General features: G+C 42.9%; 1 protein-coding gene and 3 non-coding genes across 6 annotated transcripts; 1 reads left to right on the plus strand and 3 right to left on the minus strand.

The window, feature by feature from the left end:
* Positions 1-1661: 1661 nt before the first annotated feature.
* On the plus strand, positions 1662-20913 carry gol (ring finger protein goliath). Of its 3 annotated transcripts, XM_017163466.3 has the most exons (9): positions 1662-2333; positions 13670-13731; positions 15813-16452; positions 16521-16653; positions 17842-17959; positions 18018-18169; positions 18228-18324; positions 20037-20396; positions 20460-20913. In XM_017163466.3, the coding sequence occupies exons 3-9, from the start codon at positions 15891-15893 to the stop codon at positions 20889-20891; spliced, it is 1854 nt and encodes a 617-aa protein (XP_017018955.1). In that variant the 5' UTR covers positions 1662-2333; positions 13670-13731; positions 15813-15890; the 3' UTR covers positions 20892-20913. The 3 variants fall into 3 exon arrangements, 2 of the variants coding, with proteins under 2 accessions (XP_017018955.1, XP_017018954.1); XM_017163465.3 differs by lacking the exon at positions 13670-13731; XR_011444588.1 differs by lacking the exons at positions 13670-13731; positions 20037-20396; positions 20460-20913 and adding an exon at positions 19021-19934 and having other exon boundaries at positions 1668-2333; positions 18228-18964.
* On the minus strand, positions 16846-16917 carry TRNAA-CGC (transfer RNA alanine (anticodon CGC)). Its single transcript has one exon. It is a non-coding gene; the product is annotated as a tRNA-Ala (tRNA).
* Positions 17193-17264, minus strand: TRNAA-CGC (transfer RNA alanine (anticodon CGC)). The gene has a single exon. It is a non-coding gene; the product is annotated as a tRNA-Ala (tRNA).
* Positions 17522-17593, minus strand: TRNAA-CGC (transfer RNA alanine (anticodon CGC)). Its single transcript has one exon. It is a non-coding gene; the product is annotated as a tRNA-Ala (tRNA).
* Positions 20914-24388: the final 3475 nt, after the last annotated feature.

The following is a 24388-nucleotide window of genomic DNA, read 5'->3' on the forward strand; positions in this document are numbered from 1 at the left end:
ACTTTCTGCAGGCAAATGGTCCAAATTCGGGTAAATTCAAATTCGTTTTTCTCCAGGGAAGAGTATATAAAAATAATAGGTACGTTCTGCCATATTACATGATTTGAATTCACAAAATGACAGGACATTCTTATCTCAAAACCAAAAGGTTCAGAGTCCGTTCAGTTCGCACTTTATCGCAACTTTTCGCATGCTAATGCACCCTCCAATCTTATTATTATTGCTGCTTCTCTATGGGGGATTGGTCATTGAACCCAAGACACTGCTGTCAATGGATCATTAAATCTCGCGCTTTGTTGCCAAAGCAATGGCCTGTTTGTTTAGCTTTACGACAATGCAGTGAGTTTTTGGGAATTAATGATAAATAATTTAAGAACCCTTTTCATTTTAAATATCAAATCAATTTTCAACTATAATTTATAATAAGTTCACTAATCTTTGCCTAAAAAAAAATTAATGAGACGTGAATCTCATTGCGTCACGCTGTGTTGTCTGACAATACTTGAACGAGACTCCTTATCACCACCAATGACTAAGATTATCTTCACGTGCTGACATCGCATTGTTTTGATTTCTGCTTGGATCTACCTGAGAGTCTTAGAGGGTTCAGCAGAGCAACCGGAGGCATATATGAGAAATATGAACAGTCGCTGAAGTCATTAACCAAATCCAAGTCGGCACCGTCTAACCTGAGACAATTAGGCGGCCAAATGACCCAGTGATGGTCACATTGCCGAATCAGGCGGTCAAGACGAGGAAAGTGCATGGACATAGGCGCGGGCATGTGACATGTGTCAGGCCGCCAAGGTCTAAAAATACCCGGCTAAGCCTTCAGTGGAAGTGTTCCTAGACGAGAAGACACATTCTAATACCCACTACGAGGCGGGTTTAAAGGGTATATTGAGTTGTGTCTTCTAAAAATCCAAAACTCTAAAACCCAGATTGTTTTTGCATTGGAAATAAATTCGATCTTTATACAGTTTTGTTTTGAAAGAGGGCCTGTCTCTGTCCTAAATCACTGAGTATCAATACTCCCTGACAATCCCAAAACGGCTTTGTTTTCTTGCCTTCACTGCACTCAGCTGGTGGTGGCTGTGACACAGCTCGCTCTTCGGAACTCTTCGCGGCGAAATACTCTCTGTATTTGCGCGTGCGTTGTGATACCCTAGCAGAGGGTATTATAATTTTAGTCTAAAGCCAGCAAAAATAATATATATAGGCATTTTTCTTTTACTATCATTTCAAATTAAGTAATCTACCTTTGAAAAACTAAATATGGCATTTTAAAAAGATCTTTTGTACATACCAATCGCTATAAATGTTGCTTTGTATTTTTGTCCTCCTGCACTCTACACCCTTGGGAGTCACTACAAGGACTGCTTTTCATAGTCATACAAACTATCGGAAATCTAAAAGGAAAATTAAAATAAATTCGTTATTCTTAAACATTGCTTAAAAAATGTATAAATATATATTACCATTTAAAAATCACGGTTTTTAATTTTATATAGCTGTCATAGGGAAATCAGGAAAATTCACAGTTTTCTTTTAATATAGCTGTCATGGGGCTATAGGAAAAATAAAAGAAAATCGTTATTATTATGTTACTTAGCATATATAAATATTTTTAGCATAGGGCATACTTATGATCAACTTTTATCCACTCTGTACAGCTTGAAGGGGTGTACAAAGGTCGACTACCCAAAATTAGTCGTATTTCTCGTTTCAAATGAGCGGCGGAACGGCTCCCAGTTTGAATTCTCTGTCCGGCTGAATCAGTCTTTTCTCGTACCTGCAGCGAGTTGGATATCTCCGTCGTCGGCCGGCAACCGCGCTCCGAGCGGCGCGTATCTGCGGATCTCTAATAATTGTTTTCGTTAATCAGTTTGTTTAGTGAATAAATAATAGTATCGGAACTAACAAACCCGCGACTGCTGCAGTTTGACTGAGGGAAATATATATCTATCTAGAGGAAACTGCACAGACAGCAAAGTATCTCGCGAAATACCTGCAAATATTCCAACAAATAGTAGATAAAAGAGCAACAGAAATTATTACGAAAATGCGCCTAGAAAATTAAGAAATAAAGAGGCACGAATATATATATATATATATTTCGATCGCAGCGTAGCGAAGAAAGTATTCGTTGTTTATTTATGTATGTTGTGCGTGTGTGAGTGGGGGGCACAAACAGCTGTGGGGGCAACAAAAGCAACAACCGCAGCGAATATCCCGAATATCTTCAGCAGCCGCCAGCGACAACTGTTTTGAAATTCCAAAAAATCTCCGTGTTCTCCTCCACAAGAACTGGGAATTTACTCGCCTTGACAGAGGTAAGCTAATTTTTGCTATTTCGCCAAGTGTTTCGTTCTGTTTATCTGGAAAAGATGGCAAGCCGAGGGGGCAGACTGATAACATTGAGCAACGCACTTTCAAGATTCGCACGCGAGTTCAATGCTTGGGAGCAGGCACCAAAAGCCAGGGAGAAATACAGATAGTGGTGGCAAATACCAAGGGAGTATTTATTTTGCGGAAATTAGATATCTTTAATAATTTATGCAACAGGTAAACAGACCAGAGATGTGGAGAATCTTCCCATCTCCCACCTCCATAAATTTATATCAAGTTAAAAGTACAAGTTCCAACCTAAACGCCATGTTGGACTCTTTTTTTATATGAGAGCGACACGAATAATTAGGTCTGGGAAAAGCAGCTGAGGAAATATACATTCTCCCGGTAATGGAACAACATTAATGCAGCCGTAGAGCAACCGAGCAGTGAGCAGGGAAAAAGACTCTGGGAAAAATCAATAAAAACGCACGCAAGCAGCGGCCCCAGTGCTGGTGCTGCCGCTCCTTCATCGCACTTCGTCGAATAAGGGCATAAGGGAGTCCATGTGGCAGCAAATCAGAAAAACTCCTTAAGCGACTCGAACTTGGTTCTAATTGGGAAGCAAAGGGGACCAGGCAGGTCTCGCTGAAATGCAGTCCATGGGGCCAGTCTCTCTTCCCGGTTGTTAATTCATTTCCCCGAGAGTCATTGCCATCTGGCGAAAAGGGAAATCGGCAACCAAGTCTGGAGGGCAGCAAATATTCCGCTGGATTTTCGCTAGGGCCTCCAACCTCTGGGATGTCAACGAAAACAAAAACAAGGCGATAGTTGTGGGAGAGAAAGAACGGATGGCTGGCGCAGGCGCAAGGACCTCCTGGGCTCTCTCTCTTCAACCATATTTAAGACTTCCATTTTGGCTGATGTTTGTTGTTCCTCTCACTGTTATTGTTATTGTTGCCACTGTCTATTGTTAATGCTGCATTTTTGGCAACGAACTGTGTCGCTTGTATGTATATCTGCGGACTTGGCTGCACCGCACCAACAGTCACCTCCCCGATAGCTCCTAAAAAGCCAAATGAAAAGCGACGGGGAAAACGAGTTTCTCATTTCAAAGAACAGCAAACAGCAATTGCATTGGGCACAGCTAGATTGGAGTTGAAACAAGCTCAATGATGATGAACTGAAGGGTGTCGAAATCCCTGTAGTTGCTTCTCGATATCAGTAAAAGTCTTGCAGTCTTGGCTCCCCTCCTCCCCCAACAGCCGCCTGCCTAAGTGGGTCACTTAGAAATAATGTTCTTGACCAACATCTCGAACGGATGCGTTTATTATAGGGAAAAACAGAAACTTGTTTGCTGTATGCAAGAGCCGGAGGGGGATCGAGATGAGGTACTCCCCGGTGCTGGGGGGAAAAGCGAAAGCCGTATGCGAAATGAAGGGAAATGTCGCAAGCCAAATATGCCTCGGAGCAGCGAGGAAAAGTGAAACGACAACGCTTCCGCATTGCGTTACCTGCAGATTGGGAAACCCTCTGCAAACATTTATCAACTCCCCCCTGTCTGTGTCGACATGGACCAAAACCATCATAAAAATTAATCTGTAATTTAACGTCGTACTCTCAATTAACCAACGCCAATATGTTGGGGGCAGCCGTTCCTTTGTCGCTGATATCTCGCTGTGTTTGTATACGAAGTTTTTCAATGTTTATCGCCCGTTGTTTTCCCATCATCCCCACAAAACTCATGCCACACAACCCGCTCCGCCTTGGTCTGGGTCTGCAAAGTGCATTGAACTTGGTGGCAATCATCCGGGGAATTAAGTGGAAAGTATTTAATCGTTCTCGAGTTTCGAATGGATTTTTGCAGACCAGTGAAGTTTGCTATTTAAGACAGGCAGAACTTTCTCTCTCATTGAAAAGATGGAAGCCTCGGCTGGTAATTACTCAGTCCAGCAAAATAAGAGAACAATCAATATAAATATCATTCTTCAGGCCATTTTACCACGATTCTTACATCAGTCCCGGCCACTACTTGCACTTGTCTCCCTTATCTGTTTGTCCACATCCCCGGGTTTGCGACTGTCCTGGGAAATCTGTTGAACATTTTTAATCGCTGCAAAGTGCTGGTGTTATCGCACTGCTCCAGCTTCAGCTACAGCATAGTGGGAAGAAGTTTCCACCCTGGTGCCTGCGGCGATACACATTACATCACACGTGCATATGTGAATTCTTAATTACATTAATCGCGATGTCCCTCGCAAGAGCTTGCATGTCCCGGTAATTGGTTTCATGTGGTCCCTTGCCGGGTCCCTGCCAGGGTAATTGCGTTTTCACATCGCTAAAAAAAAAAGACTTTAATCTGCACATGCCTGGGTAAAGTTATAAAATAAGTAGTAAGGTCAGGTTTAACAGCCACAACAAAACACAATTTAAAACTCGCAAACAGAGAGAGAGAGAGGGGAAGTGACTTGCCCAAAGAACACACAATATAAAGACTTCCGATTCGTGTATCCCTGACCCCCCGAGTGACTTTAATTGATACAGGAACTTTTTACTAGAATTCCGAATGCCGGGTGAAAGGCACAAGGCACGCGTCGAGCTGCTAGAGATCAGACCGGCTGAGAGAACTGGTAAGCAAGCAAGCTTCCTCATTGGAACCTGAAGTAGCCGGCGTCACCAGTCACGTTCTGGCTTATTAATGATTAAATAATACAGCTTTGTTGTCATCCAAGTTTTGGAGCGTGAAAATTTCCCAAAGCGAGACGAACAAAAAAATCAAGCTGCGACCGGTTTATTCTAATAAACTCTTAACAAACATAAATTGTTTATTGAATTAGTTCAATAACTGAGCGAAATTGAGTGGAATCAGCCTGGGACTTGCTGCTTGGCTTGGGCAGTCCCAGGCACTTACATCGTAGAAAAATCCCAAATAAATTTGTTAATTTCCTTAAAATAGTTTACCCAGCTGGTTTTGGGGACTGGCGCCAATCACAACACTCACATCTACATGGCCCTCAAGAGTGTGCTTACGATATCACTTAAGGCAACGCGTTTCTATTAGGCCAAAGTCTGCTTTGATTGTGGCTGAAGTTTGATTTATGATCGGTGGCTAAGGGCCCGTCGCCGCTGGCCCTGACGGAGGGTGCAAATGTCATTGAGCTGAGATTTTCCTCAACCAAAGTGCATTACATAACCGGTTAAAGCTAAGCTTTAAACACGTTTTACTTCGAGGGTAGAAGTTTTTGGGCACAAGTCAAGCATGTGGGCAGGGACAGCCGATGCCAGATTTCTCGCAGATCTCTTGTACTCCAGTTGGGAATAGGTAGAAGAGCAACCCTACTGAATACCAATTGCCAAAACATTCGGCCCACGGGTTCCTGACCCCTAGATCTCATCTTCTGTGGAACATTATCGAGCGGCAGGCACACAATTATCGAGCGAAATCGGCATTAATCGTCGACTTTCCTAACGGCACACTCTCCTGAGTGCTACATGTCACGAAAGAGAAATACAAAAATTACAGATTATGCTAATGAGTCATTAGGCCTCAACAAGCGTCTCGACGATGCAAAAATATGTGCCAAGTAAACAAATGCTTACCCCACAGTGAAATGAAGGTAATAGCAGTGATTTTTTACAGTCGTTACGCCAAAGTTTGGCTTTCAAAAGAGTTTACTCAGGATGTAGCCTTAATTGAACAATAACCAGGCCAGGTGAGTCACTCGGGGGCGGCAAAAAAAAGTGAGAAATTTTAGCTTGAGACTCCCACATGCCTGGTGAAGTGTAAATCATGTTAATTGGCAAACATTTATGGCATAATTGTCGAGCGATTGCTGTCACTCATTAAATAACCGTTTAGCCAACCTGCGCGCTTTCGTCAAATGAAAGTGAAAAGCAGCAAATCTCAAGGAGAATTTTAGAGAATTATTAAACCAATATGGGGAGAAAGTCAAGCTGAAACTGGGCCTCCAGCTTGGGGTCAAAATAAATTCCAAGTTCCGCATCAGGATAAATTTTTTGTTTGTATCTAACGCCACAATTCTTGGCAAGTCGATTTTAATGTGGCTTTGTGTGCAAACTATTTTCGAGGGGGGCACTAACCAGAGTAGAATCACTGAGGAGAAGCTGGCACGAACATGGACAGAGAACAAAGCTGAGAGGGAAAGCGTATTAACAATGAACTTTAGACAGAGAACGACAAAATGGGGGAAAATGGGAACGCGAATGTGAATGCGAATAAAGCATGGAAAGCGTTAAAAGTTCAAACGCCTCGAGCGACAAGTTAACAAGCCACAGCAGCCATATGTCTATGGCCTTCCATCGTATAACAACATTGGATGAGTATAAATAAAAGCTTTAAAAATATGTACATATAATACAACAGTAAATTCAGGTGACTAAAACCTGCTGCATGAATGTGTCCAGTCTGAAACGCGGACAAAGAATGTGGCCAAAATATATACTTGGCAGTAATCAAAGCTTCACACGACACAACGACGACAGTTTGGCCAGACAAATTATAAACGCGTGCTGGGGGGTAGGGAGCTGGCTCTCGACTCGTCAGCTTCTGAAATGAAATAAATATCAAGCGCCGTTGACGGGCGAAAAGTGTTAGCAAGTGAGTCGTCCAAAGACCTTTGTCTAACGCTGGCTGTCCCAGGCCAGTGACTCGGCCAAAGTCAGTTATCCCCGCATTTGCACAGCTAGTGCCAGTTTAGACTTGTTTCTATATATCGAACGTGTGTGGAGTGGAAATGATCCGAGGGAATCGCTTTTAATTGTCCCCTCGAGTTCTTAATTACTTTCAACGCTTTCATAAAGCTCTTGAGGTTATCAGCCAGCAATCAAATGGGTCCGAATAGTTACGTACAAACGGCTCTAGAGCCACAGGACAAAATGATTATGAAAAATATGTATTTGAAACACGAAAATGGAATCACCCCCGACACCCTTCACCATAAACAATACCTTTTGCTATGTCTGACAACCTGAACATGGGCATTGATAAGGAGATAAGAGTCAATTATGCCAATATCAATGGGACTACCTGCAGGTGTACCTGCTGTTCTGTCACAGAGGGCCAATATAAAATATTGCCTGCACAAATGAGAGCTCTATATGGCTTCCCCTACGCCTTAATAAGGATTCCGATTATACTTGATAAACAAAATGCGAATAACCATTTTATTCTTACTTACCTTGCTTAAAGGATGCGGATCAATCAACAAAATAGTCAGCGAAAGCTACAAACGAAAAAGAAAACAAAATGCGAATTAATTAAAACACAAAGTGCAAGCAGGAGGGAGAGAGAAAGATACATTTGTAGACACAAAGAAAGAGACACCAATAATACATATACAGCTGTGTTCACGGAAATAGCAGTGCGACAGAGGAACAACTTCAAAACGTTTTTTTGTACATATTCCTTTTTGCAAGCTGATCTATTGCACATTGTTTTTGTAAAATGGAACATAAAGATAAGAATCGAGAAAAAATTCCGTTAGATTTGCTCTACTTTTATGTTTTATTGATATTTTTTCACATATGCAGCTCGTTTTGGCCGATCACTGAAATAGCAGTTTTTAATTTTCTTTCGCAAAAAGTGCCGAAATTTCTTTTAATTTTGTAAAAAATGACTTTAATTAAGGTCGTTATTATAGTTTATACTATAATACACCTTTACAACGCAAAAAAAATTATTTTAGTGGGCGCAGGACCTCACTGCTCCATGAGAGAAAGATATCAGATAATTTAGCCTAGAAAGAAAGGCAAAACATGTAAAGAGTCTCTAAATCTTTCAAATTGTTCTTTTAAAATAGTTTATAAGTCATAAAATATGAACCGAACCCAAAAAAAACGGGGTACGATTCGCAAAACCCCAATTGTACAGGCTCGACGCGTACTTCGCTTCAGCAAAGCTCGTCCTTTTGCATCCTCTAGGGATATATGAGCGGGAATTGGCATGGGAATCAGTCATGGGACCATTCGCCGGGGACTTATTGAATAAATTTTAGATTCGCGAAGTCCATGGAAAATGTCACTGCTTGGTTATAGGCATATCAAGGCCAGATTGGAGTTCGCCAATAGCCCCTTGAACTCAAATGGCGTAATATCCTTTGGACAAATGACTCCAAACTGGTTTTATTTGGTGGAATAGGACAAGACAATATGTCCGTTGACCTCCAAAAACATAGTACCCCCCAAACCATACGCTGAAGACAGTAAAACACGGTGGCCTAAAAATCATGGTATGGGTATACTTTTCATACAACGTTGTAGGTCCCGTATATATGATCGGTGGGATCAAAGACCATTATGTTTATGTCTAAATATTAAAAACTGTCTTACAGTCGTATCCTGATGAAAATATGCCATTAATTTGGACATTTCAGCAGTACAGCGACCCTAATCATACCATCAAGGTGGCCAAGGAGTGGGTTCTTAATGAAAAAGTGGATGCAATGCCATTGCCTGCACAGTCCCCGGATATAAATCCGATCGAAAACTTATGGGGGACATCAAGGGCTACGTATTAAAGAAGTTTCCGACTTCTAAGCCGCAGCTTTGGCGATTTGTGCAGGAGGAATGAGACCATAATCCCCTCAAGCGTTGCTAAGACTTGGTGGACTCCTTGCCACCCAGGTATGAGGCTATGATAGCTTCTAAAGGCTATTTAACAAAAAATTAGATCATAGTCAATTGGAATTTAAGAAGAAATAGGTTTCTTATACGATATTTTTAAATTTATGAAGAATTTTAGTTTTTCACTGCTATTTCAATGATCGGCATAATATAGACCTTTTTTGTTGTTATTAGCTATATCTTCTAAAAGGTTTATGTTACCTAAATTAAATGATTGTGGTATTGTTAATAATTAAATATACTAAGCTTTTATGAAAAAAAAATTTATGAAAATAGTGTTTGTAACAGGATTTTCCGATCTTAAACGTGCAGGTCGTTGGGCACTGCTATTTCCGTGAACACAGCTGTACATAGCTTCCCTCTTGCTCCCATGCACGCACAACCCTGCAGTACATTTCATCAATAGGCCTTTTCATCAACAATTCATCAGCCTTTCATCAGTATTTCATCAACAATACATCGATGAAATGATGATGAATGTTGATGAATTTCTGTTGATGAAAGCCTATGACATGCCCATGTTAAAATCATCAATAGTTTGTACGGCGATTCATCGATGAATCATCAACAAAACGCTTCGGCTATTGATGAAACGTTGATGAATGGTACTGCAGGTTATTTAATAGGATTTGTGTGCCCGAGAATTAGAGTTTGGCGTACAGCAACAGCTAAAAAATGACGGAAGCTCTGGGAATGGGGGCACAGGGGAGGGGGAAGTAGGGAAGCAGACCAAATGGGGCTTCTTCTTGAGGATGTGACCTGTCCATTGCGTTAAATCAATACAGTTTAGCACTCCCGGCACACTTACGAAAACCACAAAACTTATTAACTTACCGAATAAACACAAGCTCTAAACAAATTTTTATCACAAAAGTTTTCACAAAAGACGCGTTTTTACAGGACCACAAACTTAGAGATGACAGAACTGTCATTGATGGCACTTGAAGACGATCGATGACTAGCTAAAACTATCGATAATTAAAAAGCTACTTTTAATCAGTGTTTCCACTATAATGATTTCGTGTCCCCACGCCTCAATTCAGATTTCCACTTCTCAGGACTTTTATCCCCTCAAAAATTATTTTGCTGTAGTTTTTTGTTTTGGCCTAGTATAGTAACTAAAAAAACGTCTTTTTTATACCCTTGCAGGGTATTATAATTTCAGTCAGAAGTTTGCAACGCAGTGAAGGAGACGTTTCCGACCCTATAAACCATATATATTCTTGATCAGCATCAACAGGGGAATCTTTCTATATATGTCAGGAAGAAATCGATTTTTTGGCCATTTTCGCAAAATTTGATAAGGGGTTACATCATTAAAATTAGCAAAAATGGCCAAAAATTTTGATTTCTTAAAATTTTAAATTTGGTATGCAGTTTTTTTAAATTAATAAAAACTAACACGAAACTGCTTTCCGAATCGAAATTAATGCATTTTTGGCTTAGTTATGATATATTTTAATTGTCACCTGCAAGGGTATACAAACTTTGGCTGGTCAAAGTTAGCTTTCTTTCTTGTTTCTACCTAATTTCTTCTTAAAAGGGGAATTTCCCCTCATTGTGGAATACGCCGCCTGGCAGGTGTTCCTTGGGGGCTCTCGTCGCATCTGCTTTGAGGAGGACTCTGTGTTCCTGTGGCGCCAGCAATCACAGCAGTCACTTGAACTTCGAAGAACATTCATTGTTTATAAGAATTAAAGTAACCAAGTAATATCTTAGCCAGACTAATAAGGTGAGGCGGAGGAAGGTGAGGAAACGACAACCAGACACATGTCTGGGATCAGTCACGGATAAATCTCGCCCAAGTGATGCTCTTCGGGGCCATTTGAAAATTCCAAAAATGAATCGAACACCAAATAACCGAAATCGGTCTAAACAATTATACTCGTACAGTGTTAGTGCTAGCAGCAAATAGCGGAAATCACGTTTTTACACTGCTGACGTTCAAGTGGCTAATGAATGGTTGAATGGGCCAACAGGATGGGGCTAAAGGGGGCTTGAAAAAAGCCGATCCAAGTCTGCTTCCGTCCGGCAGCAAACGAAAGGGGTGCATGTGGCCAAGAGGCCACGAGGCGGGTTGGTTGGTGGGTGGACAGTACGGCGAAGGTGTGTAAAGATTTATGACGTCGTTGCCGGCGCTGGCTTACACATGTTCTCTGTTCTCTGTTCCTCTGACCCCCCGACAAACACAACACAAGAAGAATATCAACTGGATAGTGCGCCGTAGCGGTATTTGTAGCTTTTCACCCATCCCAACGCCCAGAAACGTGACTGTGGGGAGAGCGTCGTGGCTCCCAAGTAGCGGGTGTTAATATTTTTATGGTCGTGTCTGCATTGCTACCTGCACTCTAGCAGCCAGCCAGCCAGATGCATTTTATTAGAGACATGTCTTTGGGAGAAGGTTTCCCCAGTCCTCGTCTCTGCTGCAGGGCTTTTATTGGTTTTGTCGCCGTGTCGTAAAGCAAAGTGCATCATAAATATTTACAAGTATGCACCGCATTATGGCAACAATTCGAAGAGAGTCCTTTTTGGACCCAGTCCAAAGCTATAGAGAATGCCAATAAGAGTAAAATGTAACACAAACGTTTCCCAGTCCAAGACGAATGAGTTGGCCAAGGCCTTACGAATTAGTCTTGAATTTCGCCTCCAAAATATATATCGGTCTCATTAACCCAAGTTATTTTTCGGGTGTCCTTGCTCTGAATAGCGGAGTGGAGCATGAGCCATGCCAGAATCCATTTTGAACCATTTATGGCTGCTATCGCCAGTAACAATGACAACGATGATGACATGGAAATAGCACAATGATAGTGGATAGTGGGGATTGTGGAGCCAGCCCTGATGAATGGCAGCAAGATAATTTGCAGCGAGAGTGACATTAAAATGCACTTGCCAAGTGGAAACGAGCACTGCGAATTGGGCAGACGGCCAAGAGACAAGAGAGCTGCTGCCCGTTCCCTCGGGGCAGAAACAATTGAAAGCAAAAGTGAGGAAATTGAGGGACCGGGGGAGGGGCTTCTTTAATGGCTAAATTCTCTCAACAGCTGGCAAGTAATTAGAAGCTGTGAGGCAATTCTATCGATGAAGTTTGCTTTGAACTTTTCTCTTTTCTGAACATGAATTGTAGCCATCATTCCCATACAGGCTCGATGAGCCAAGAAGTTCCAGCTTCCGAAGTTCGGAAAACTCAAGAGGAAGTCTCAACAGCTCCATTTGAACTTTTACTTTATTTGCTTTCCTCGGGGTACTCGAACTTGTGTCAAAATAAAACAAGCAATTTAAGACATTGCTTGCTGGTCGAGAGCTCTTAAAGTACTACATATTACGCTTAAATAATGACCTCTTTTTATCAGGGTCTAAACTTTTTATTTATATTTTTTATCCCCAATCTTTAGAGATTCTTTTTACCTTGCATTGCGTAAATTTCCTTAAAAAATATTACAAAAACAGAATTTTGAAAGAGTCCCAAATATTCGAGCAATTAGCCAGCACCAAGTGAGGTAAATAATTTATGTGCGGGAGCTCCGGGCATGACAAATTGAAGTTCAAGCATCGCGTCGAGGAGTCGAAACACCAAGTTGAAAAATGTGTGGCGGGTAATATTTTTAGAAGCGTATAAAACAGAGGACTGAGAGCTTCGTCGTGGTGTGCGTGGGTGGGTCCACGCACACACAGAGGCATATCACTTATTTATATATACATATATACGTACGTACGTATTCACAAAAGAATATCAGAATGTTTGTGGCAACATGTGCTGGCGTATGTTTTAAATTGCTCTCGCTTGCACAGATGTTGCAATATGCAAACAAGCGGGGGAGCAGCAGCCACCGCCAGCAACGTCACCGAGTACAAGGTGGCCCTGCTGGCTGGCCAGAGACCCACAGGAGGCGGGAGGAGTGAATTGGAGTGCTGCTCCGGACTCCGGACAGGCAGAATCATTTCCATTTCCAAGCAAATCAGAGAGACCACAGAGAGAGTAGATCGGGGAACTGCTCCGCTGTGATAAAGCAAATCAAGGCAAGCCATATTGAATACAATTTTTCAAGCTTAATATTTATATTTTTATCAAATTTAAGTACGTTTTTTCTGATTCTCGCCGTTTGGTTAGTTCCCAATTAGTTCTAAAATCCCTGGAATGCAGTGACAAACATATGTACATTTTTAGAATACCCTGTTTCCAGAACAGATCCATATTTCAATTGATAAGGACTGTACTCGAAAGGAATCAAGTTCCCTAGAAAAATTACATGAAAAACCTATATGTTAAAGTAAATCTGAAATGATCTGCTCCAGTTGCGAAGTTAAGTGACGCAAATTTAATTAAAACTCTGGATAATTCCGTCTGCTTTCCACATGCTAATTGCTGTTCCATTCCATTTTTCTTTTGGCTTTTGCATCTCTTGTTCGGCTGCAATAATAATTACAATCATTGCTGGCTTTTTGTAATAGTCATTGTGTTGTGCGCAACAATAAATACATACAGCTACAATATCGGGCTGAATAAATTAAGCTGATAATCGGTGTGCCATTACAGTTGTCCAAACAATTCCACGCACCTGTTGTAAGTTTCCATTGTGATGATCCCGACTGTATAAAGTCGGCTTGAAGTGTAGTGGAAATGCTTTAGGCCCAACAGAGCGCATTGAAATGCATCAAAGTCACTGACACGTTAAATCAAACGTTGTTTACATTCCAGGTAGATGCGCTAATGTGGAAAAAACTTCCGTTGTTGTTGTTGGTTTGAAATAAAAACAATAGGTAAGCCTTCTTGGGTTAAGCAGATCTCTGAATACCCTGTTAATCATTCATCGATTAATTTCAAAGAAATAAATTATTAATAACACAACAAACAATCAAAAATTGGAATTCAAGGAACTTAAATACTGTTATAATCGTATTGAAATGTTATACAGATTGCTGTATTCCGCTTCCGTTCTATTTTTTAGACCAATAAGTCAACTTTAGGATAAGAAAAACTACATAATAATTATGCAGATTTTGTTACTTTATTCTATCAGCCACATCCTTGTAAATTTATACAAAATTATAGTAAAATTTCCTAGTTTTCTGTTGGATATATTTCGTATTCCCTCAAGCCATAGCTTCTGGTCAGCCACTACTAATAAACATAAATAAATTATTGCTATGCGATTATCACTCGAGACACGTTTAAGCGAATCACGTTTCGCAAAGGAAACAAATAAAATATGCTAATCTCGATGTGTCTGCATATTATTTTTAGCTTTACCTTTTTTTTTTATTGATAGTTTTTTGTTTTCTATGTGCGGCATCTATTTCTTTGTGCTTTTCTACATATGTACATAAAATATAGAGAATAAAATATATATAAAATGTACTCTCAGACGATTTAACTGAGAACAAAGCCACCTGTGGATCTGCTTGAATGAAAGCAGTAAACAATGAAATTTATTAGAAATGGCTCAAGTCGCACAACAAAAGAAATAAACACCTCAAGTGTGTGGGTGTATATATTGTATATATATTATTTGTATGCAAAGCCGATTCGTTGGACGCTGGCAAATGGCCAAAATAATAAAAGCGGATTTTAAAAATAAACAGAAAGAAGTGCAATAGCCGCAACATGCGCCTCCGAATTGATTGTTCATTCAAAAGTAAACAAAATCACCTAAGCGCAAACCACTGACTTTATACAAATAAAATAAGAAATAAATTAAATAATGATGTTAATTTCACTGGATTCTTTCACCAAGGTCAGCACCGGGAATTTTAATTGCGAAATGCAAGCAAATGATTAAGCTGTTCCGATTACTGGACAATTCCCTCGACTGTCCCCCACATATTGGCTCCATATCTCGCCTAACGAGAGTGCAAAGCCGTTTCGGGCCGATTCCCCAGGGGCACACCCACGTTCGGTTCGGTCCACTCGTGAGTACAGTGGCTCGTTGCTGAAAATTCTACAAAAGGTCTGGAAATAATAACAAATTTTAGGAATTTATCTAAATAAAGCTTATTAAAAAACTACATTTACTAAGCAGTTTTATCTCTATAAAGCGTTCAGATATTGACTAGCAATAGGTATATATTGGTGCTGAATGCACACTTTTGGCAGATACTGTCAGGGTCATTACCCTAAATAAGCAACACGTTCTGTGGCTGCGGCGGCATTCTCTCGTATCTGCCACCACAGATTGTTAAAAATAACAAAACAAATGCATTACCACATAACGAGAAACCACTTTTTTCAAACTTAAATTTAATTCTGGCAAGGCACTTTCCTCTAGTTACGGATAACCCAACAGAATGTGCATAAAGTGTTATTTATGAGAGTACCTTGAAGAGCCAAAAGTGAAATCCGAGTAGGTGTCTTGGGCCATGTCTGGGCTTCAGCGAAAGACGACTATCCATATGCAAATTGTCCCTTTTGTATTCCGACTTGGGCCAGTTGCCGTCCGAACCAGATTCGCGTTTCATGTCCCACCGAACGAACCACTTTTCAATGTCAGTCGCTCGCCCACGCTCCATCCTGGCCTTCAGGTCGGTTTTGCGTACCTCTGAGAGCTCAAGAGCTGCATATGTGTGCTTGTGTTTGTATTTCTGGCTCTGGATATGGTTTTTACAATGAGTATTAATGTGGAAAACATATTTTAAATGCAATCTCATTCTGTACTAAGGAAAAGAGGTATCAGAGCTGGTGCGCAATACTGCTTATCGGGTTAGACAGCAGCCCCAATAAAACAGTATTAAAATAAACGCTAATAAATGACTACTGGGCTGGCTTTTCAATATTGGAACCGAAGCTTATCGGAACGCCGATAGCCACATCGCTCTAACACTCATATCTGGCCTTTTCGTTTCAGTTGCAAAAATACGCTCGCTCAGGCCAAGCGCCATTGTGATTGTGATTAGTTGGAATAAAGCCCATCCCCGCCCGCGTCATGTACTTACGGGAAATGCTATTGCTGGCCTGCCTGGTGCTGCTGTTTGGCGGGCTGCCGCATCTCACGTCCACCACCACAACCACCACTCTTGTGGCTGCCATGTCCATCGCCAACCAGGACTTGGAGCGCTACTTTAGGCCGGGGAACGGCACCCACAGCTTTGCCGGCATCGAGGACCGTATTGCAGTGGATGTCTACAACTATGCCTTCCTTAACTGGTCTTACGTGGATCACAGCAACATCTTGTGCAGCATGGACTTTCCGCAGGAGCAGGCTCGCTACGGGGAGGGGAAGGTGCTGAACATCACTGGGCATCTGGTGCACATCAGCGCCACGGACAATGTCAACGACGATTTTGCCTGCACGCCCTACATCAGGGGCACCATGGGAGCCGCCATACCCGTAAAGGGCGTGACCTGGATTGCTTTGGTTCGGCGTGGACGCTGCACCTTTGAGGAAAAGGTCAAGCATGTCTACCAGCAAAACGCCGCCGGAGTCATTATCTACAATGACAAGCAGGTGATGCAGCTGGAGAAGATGCAGATCAAGGGCAAGACAAGTAAGTTTGGTCGTTGTCAGGCTAGCTTAGCTGGGGCCTACTAATTAAGTGAATTGTTGTTCACGCAGGAAACATAGCTGCGGTCATAACATATCAGAATATTGGACAGGACCTGGCCATGACGCTTGATCAGGGCTACAACGTGACAATTTCCATTATCGAGGGTAGGCGGGGAGTTCGCACTGTCAGCAGCTTAAATCGGTGAGTTTCTAAAAAAAAAACAATCACTAAGACAATATTATCCTTAATTCCTCATATGACTTACACGCAGAGCCTGCGTGTGGTTAGCATTTCTTGCTTATCATTAGATATTTTTATTTTACTAGAGAAGAAAAATTATATTTTCCTTTTTTATAACAAAAGGCAAAAATCAATTAATCCTTATCGCGAACATGGAGACGCCGGGGTTTGAACCCGGGACTTCTCACATGCGAAGCGAGCGCTCTACCACTGAGCTACGTCCCCATGCACTCCGGTGGGTTTAACGTAATTGTTTAACATGGGTACTAAATTAGCAATCAATAAATGCAAATTTGAATTATCCAGACTCGAAATATTCTACAATCATTTTGGCTTACAAAATTAACATACATATTTTCTCATATAATGCTGTCAGGCAGAAAGAAGTCTTTTTCTTGTTTTAATCGTCACTGAAAAACAATGTTATATTAGGAAAATACTTGCAATAATCTTAAAATATTCAAAAAGTATAAACAGAAAAAAACAACCGTTTAAGCAATTGGAGACGCCGGGGTTTGAACCCGGGACTTCTCACATGCGAAGCGAGCGCTCTACCACTGAGCTACGTCCCCTTGTGCAAACGCAATGACAAAGTTCTAACTAGAGAGAACTAGATTTTTAAGCTAATCGTTATTTTCTTTTCGCCGAATCTTGTATGCTCTTTACTTATAAAGAGAAATGTTGGAAATATTGGATAATAATAATTAGAAAAAAAAATGTTTTTTTGGTACAACAAATTTTATAATTTTGTTTTTTAAAAGTTTGGCATTTTAAATTAGATTAGAAATTAATTTTGTTAAGGACAAATAAAAAAAAATTCTTGCTCAAATGGAGACGCCGGGGTTTGAACCCGGGACTTCTCACATGCGAAGCGAGCGCTCTACCACTGAGCTACGTCCCCTGGCGGCAGCATTCCGGCCAAAGGCCTTACTTGACTATATGTCGGTAAAGCAGTGTCGCACTATGACGTCGATAGCAAGCAGTTTAGTCCAAGCAGTTTCCTTAAAGCAGTGTTACACTGGAAAAAAACGTTGATTTTAATACAAAAAAAAATAATAATTTTCTTCTTAAAATCTTCTTCTTGATTCAGAGACTTATTTTTCTATTGCAGCAAATTTATCTAATACCATTCTTGTTTTTTCTGTTTAGAACGTCAGTGCTATTCGTGTCCATATCCTTCATTGTGCTGATGATTATCTCGCTGGTCTGGCTCATCTTCTACTATATTCAGCGGTTCCGGTACATGCAGGCGAAGGACCAACAATCGGTAAGTGAGCTGACTAATAATTCCTTCAAATAGACTAATGCATCCTTTTTTTTCGCAGCGCAATCTTTGCTCTGTCACCAAAAAGGCCATCATGAAGATACCAACGAAGACGGGGAAGATCAGCGACGAGAAGGACTTGGACAGCGACTGCTGTGCTATATGCATTGAGGCCTACAAGCCGACGGACACCATTCGGATATTGCCTTGCAAGTAAGGACTAGCTCCAAAGGGTTCCATAGAAGAAGACTAATCATATACATCCTTTCAGGCACGAGTTCCACAAAAACTGCATCGATCCGTGGCTAATCGAGCACCGAACCTGTCCCATGTGCAAGCTCGACGTGCTCAAGTTCTACGGATATGTGGTGGGTGACCAAATCTATCAAACACCCAGCCCGCAACACACAGCCCCCATTGCCGCCGTGGCTGTTGCCCAGCAGCAGCAGCAGCAGCCCTCCATCGAGGAGGTGGTGCCCGTCATTGTAGTGGCCTTGCCGCAGGGCCAGGGGCAGCAGCCCCTTCAGCAGCTGCAGGCCAGCACCATCAGTAGCCTTGCTCCTAGTCATTACCTTCCGCGTAGTCGTAGTCCTAGCAGTAGTAACCAGCAGCAGCTACAGCCGCTCCCGTATCAGCATCAGCAGCATCAGCATAACCAGCAGCAGGTGGCGGTGGATCGGGGCCGACGCAACTCCGCTCCCGCCACAATGCCGCACGCTATTATTTGTACTGCCAGCCATCAGGTGACTGATGTTTAAGATATCTGAAGCCACCCAAGTACGTCTAAGTCTAAGGTACGACATTCTAACAGCTGTATTCCTAAGGGAGCAGCATAGTAGGTTATAGCTCCCAGTTAGATCTGAGAACCCAGCAACCAGACCAATGTTCACCTTGCTCCGGCAAGGCCCTGCATCGAAGCCAGTCGAGGATCCCTATCAGCCTGATCCACGAATTAATATTTTTTGAATTGTGTTCCCAACTGTGAGAGATACTCTATTGTGAATTAAGGTAATGCTTACGTTCGTAGATTCAATATCCCGTTATATCCTGGAATGACTTAACAGAGACAGCAATGACTGGTTTAAGGACGAAAGATTCCGAGAATGTGCTCCGATATAGATGAATGATAACGTAAAGGCTTTTGGGAATATGGTGCATTCACTCATTTGTAAATAAACTCAGAAATTTGAGAACCGTGTACTTAAAAGTGCTGATAAGAAGACTTCAATTTTAGTTTTACAAGACCCCACGCACATTTATACGTATGTATGTAAGCAACCGCTAGAAGTTTAACTTGAAGACGGAATTATGAATTAACTTGAATCGCTTAGGATTTAAGGTAAATGTAAGTTTTATATAAGCGTTCGGATTGTCGATAAACACGTAGACGAGAGAAATTACTTGAGAGTACTACAATAACTATGCCTACCTAAAATACTATACCAATACCAATAATTATAAACAATGACTATATCATATAGCTGTAGCAGAGGTGTAATGTTGAATGCAATAATTTTTAGCAAAATCCGCGACTGTTTTGCTAGTCAAAGGTCGGAAACTCTGCCGATTACACACACACACACATAACATAAGTAGATATGCAAACCGATCGCACACTCAGCGCACTTTATGCATTAGTGTTTACTGTAATATCAAAGGTGCCAAAGTATTTGCTTTTAGTTGTTCAAATTGAATAAAGCGAGAGAGAATTCAGTTTAAATTGAGTTGTAATGCCTTATGTTTTCTGTGTTTATTTGTATTTTTATATCTATAGCCTTTGGTTTATTTTTGTAATTTAATCTGTGTTCGTGTATCGTTTGCTTAGTTAATCACCAACCTCAAAACAAGACCATGTTGATCGGCTAGAATAACCGAAAATACATAGATTATCTTTGCTAAGCCCCTTCAACAAATTGTGGACTCAAAAATTTATAAGAACCAAACCAAAATAAACATACTGAATTTTGAAAATTTAAAACGCCCAAGAGTCGCCGCTTCCTTGCCTCCTAGAGCTGCTTGTGATCGTATCACCGTTTTTCCTGCTGCCGAATCAGAACTAGAAGGACATTTCTTATTGCAGTTTCTAGGCAGCGAGGAGAGCATCCTGGAATATCAGCCAGACCCGCCAGAGCGGGTGGCAATAGTGGAAGCAGGCGGCGCCTCTGTCCTCGAGCCCGTGGCCGCACAAGCCCCAGCTCGGCCCAGCGCTCTGGCAGATCTCATTCGCAGCCGCGACTTCGTGATTGACTTTCCTCGGGTATTTGTGTTGGAAAGCGGCAGTGTGGTGGGAGCTCGTGAAGTGCTCTTCCCCAGCCGATTGCCCGAGCGATCTCAGAGCTCCTTGTCGCTGAGGCAAGCCCGCGACTGGATGAGCCTGATGAGCAACAAGCTGGAGGAACAGCAGGGTCTGCGACGTCTGCGCAAGGACGAGATGCAGCAGGTACGCTTTGCCCCTTTAGTAAATGGCTCAGATTTGTAAGTCCTTGAGGTATTTCCTTTCCAGCAACTTCTTAGTGCGCGGGAATCGGCCCGCCACCGGCGCTCTAGATCTGCAGATGGGCGGTACTCAACCGGATGCTTTGGTGGCCGCCAACGCCAGCCCTCTGTGCAGGGGTCGGCAGTCCAAGGACAGCCGCAACTCCAGGCGGTGGTGGATGTCCCCCAGATGCGGCGCACCAGCTCCTCGCAGACCCTGCAGCAGCTGACGGACGCTTCCTACGCCCAGTCCCGGCAGAGGCAGCGCGAGGCCTTTGACTTTGCCAGGACTCGGCGTCGCTTCATGAGGCGCGAGAGCGACGAGATATCCTTGCGCTCCCTGGCCAGGCATCCTGCTGCACCTCAGCCGCCCCACCGGGCGAGAGAGGCCGATGGAAGCGGCCACAGTGACCAGATCACCATTCAAGTGAATGGCGAAGGTGTCCACCTCAACGAGTGATTGTAATTGCTTACGCTTATTTGGTGAACAAATTGTTTAAAATAAAATGTATCTATATCTTAGAAAGTGTTTTTAAGTGGTGTTAATTACACTCTATGTCGAATGGACTGGGCTTTCATGGTGGGGGAGAGGAGTCTCCGGGCCCCGCCTCACATGTCCAACTTGGGGCGAATTCCATTAGGGATTTGCGCGTGCCCTCGGCCAGGTGAAGGAACACGAAACATGGCCTGATCCAAGCCAACTGATACGTGGCTGGGCATCGACCAGGCAGACAGCGAGGCAGCAAAAACAGACAACGGACCGCAGACAAGCCGCTGCGATTCCACAGCTTTGGGGAGATCCAGATTCTGATCCCACCGAAGGCATGCAGAGCAAAAAGTGGAGAAATAGAGCACAAGTTATGAGGAAGCCGAGCGGTTGAAGTTGCCGCGGCCAACGACAGCTAATAAGAATTCATCATGTGCCGCAGCAGCGGCCAGAGAGCTGCGAACGGCGATCAGCAGGGGGAAGCTGTGCCAGGGGTAACTCTCCCAGGTGGACGCTGGACGAGGACGGACCAGGATAAAGGGCAGAAGGGTGGACAAGCGTCGCCTGCACGCGCCGTAATTGCAACGCAACAGGAGGGCCGCGGATGCCTGGACCAGGAGCAAACCGAAGCAGCCCCAGCTCCACTCGATGTTTATAAACTTAAAGTCTGTAATCACATTAGGGCATGTAGTCGGGGGGATCGAGAACTCGGGCTTCGGCTGTGGCTCTGGCTATGGCTCTTTTCCCCAAACTGTTGCAGCTCTATCACCTGACGGAGCTTTGATTCTCTGGCTCCGCGCTGGCTCCTTTGACTCCGCTAAATCCTCTTCTCCCTTCGATCTCCGATGCCCCTTGGCAATCGATGACAGCACGTACGAGTTGGGCTCCCCCTCTCGAAGATTGGAGGAGCAGCCGCGCTCTTTGTTATGCTCATGCAGGGTATCTTAATTTCAGTCAGAAGTTTGCAACGCAGTGAAGGAGAAGCATCAACAGCAAACTGCAAGGGTATACAAACATTGCTGTGCCCAAGTTAGTTTCCTTTCTTGTTTTTTTGTTTAATATTTTTATTTTTATTATTTTCTTCTGGGCTTTGGGCACAAGGGGCGTGTCGCTGGTGGGCGTTGCACAGAGCATTCATGATAAAATTATTATATTGTCCGAGGGCCGCTGTTTTAAGGAAGCCGTGGCCAGAGCCAGCCTAAAAGAATGGATGAGGTCATCAACATAAACATACCATCATTTTTGGGCCAGAATATTGAATTCCCAATTTGATTTCAAAAAGGAACAGGAAGTTGCTGAAAAGTGCTACCCATAAGAGGTCCTTTTGCAGCTTCAGGCACTAGATGTCGCCAAAAACGATGTGAATACGATGTATCGTGTAAAGTTAAATCAATGGAAGTCCTACTTATCTTTGGTAAATGTAAACACGGCGATTTACTAGATTAATTGCCAAGATAGAGTCAAAACCTCAGAGTAATTAGTTCACTTTTTCTATTTTAATTGATTCATTTCTTCATATGCCTCAAAAAACAACATATTTTATTTTTTAAGTAACTTGAAATAGATTCTTCGACTTTGGTTTGATTTAGCCTATAAAATCGACTCCTTATACACAAGATTTATTACTCAAACTCATTTATTGTTCCCGCCCCGCATCAGCCAGCCAGCCGAGGATTTTCTCCTGGTCAGGCGGCTCTGCGCCATAAATAATTAGGCGCACGACAAAAAACAATGCACCGTGCTAATGTGGCAAGTAGGAGGCGATGCCATTGAGCCGCATCCAATTGCCCATGCAGCAGATGTGGCTACGTTCTCGGTGCTTAGATCGCTGATGGCTGTCGGCTCAGCCAGGTCAGTTCAGGCCACAATGCGATCACCAGAGCCGTCGCTAATCTGCTGTAAATAAGTAACACGATGCAATCCATTGCATTGCATTGCAGCTATTGAGGACTCTGATCCTCCATATGCTCCAAGAACACCGCCAGTCCTGGCTCTCCCAATCGGAACGAATTGGGGAAACAATAAAACCGATCTTTGCAACCCTCCTCCTCCTCCGAAGTGTGAAGTTAAATCCAATCAAGGATCTGGAAAGAGTAGCAGGACAGCGAAAAATTGAAGATTTCCTTGCCAATATATATTATCTGTTTTAGTTTACTTCAACAGCATCCTTCTGCTTCCGTATCCAGTGATCGCGGGACAGGAAGATTGCCACAAGGATCAGGCAGAGCACAGCGCAAAAATGGCGATTCGATACGCTGAGTCATGAGTCATGTCTGCCGATCATCCCCCGAATGCCCGACAACAGCTCTCGGCACGGGCCCAAACTGGATCCGGCTCGGCCAGTGGGTGTGGTGTGTGTCACCATTGCCTACCTATTGCTGTACTGTTCAGATCACCATTGAATACCATTTCGAATTTTATACGAAACTATCTATATATTGAGCATTGCAATAATGTATGATAATTATGCCGAAAAGATGTATTAAATCATTTGAGAAACTTTCAATAATAGCCATTCGGAAGTCAGTTTGCGCCACAGGCCTTCCTAACAATGTAGTTCCATGGATAGATTCGATATCTGTTCCCCCTTGACCTGCTCCCATCTAGCAAAGTGCTTCATTCTGTGGGGGATCAGCAGTGTAATCCCACGGATAATTCGACGCTGCCTGTGTTGGCCTTAGGGAGGCTGCGGCTACATGCCAGTCCTGGGCTCATGAATATGTTATTTGGTCCGAATTGCTGGAGAGAGAGAGAGTGATTCATAGGCCAGTGTTCTCTCGGGGCGATCTTTTCCTGCTGCACTTTTCTGGGCTGTTGATGGCGATGGCGATCATGTCGATTGCTCGCTGATATAAATATAAATGGGCGCGCATTGCGCTGATTTGTCGGCTCGACTACAAAGCGAAGACTAACGGCAATTTAGTTTGGCCTTTTGGTTTCTCCGCAGCCTGGTCAGCGATCTACTCGATCACCGCGATCGCCGCCGCAATCTTGATCTAGTAAATCAGTTCGCTAAGCGATCTTTTTATGGCCTCTATAGTGATTCCAGATTCATTGAAGCAGGAGGCCTCAGAAAAGGTAGAGTTGGTCAGTTGGACTGGTCTAGTTCATTCACAAGCAGAAAGAGACCTCAAGCCGATCACAAAGTTAATCCATAAATTGTCACAAAATCAAAAATCAACCAAAATATTTTCTAGGCCTGCCTAAGCCACTTCCCCCGCCGGGCAGTGTCTTTGGAAGTCTCTGTGGAATTCTGCCGAAATCGGTATATCCGAATATCCGCTTATATAGATCAGCGCGATCAGCGGACAAAAACAAGCGGGCGAAAAAAGACAAGAAAACGGCATGTTGTCAAACGTTGAGTTGGCTCAGCCGCAGGCCGAGATTAAGTTTGGGACTTCGCACCCGACTCCGACTCCAAGGCCAGAGATGAGCTGAAGGAACCAAGACAACGGGGGCGTGGCTGCATT

The sequence above is a fragment of the Drosophila kikkawai genome, chromosome 2R, assembly GCF_030179895.1.
Source record: "Drosophila kikkawai strain 14028-0561.14 chromosome 2R, DkikHiC1v2, whole genome shotgun sequence".
In the NCBI taxonomy this organism is placed as follows: domain Eukaryota; kingdom Metazoa; phylum Arthropoda; class Insecta; order Diptera; family Drosophilidae; genus Drosophila; species Drosophila kikkawai.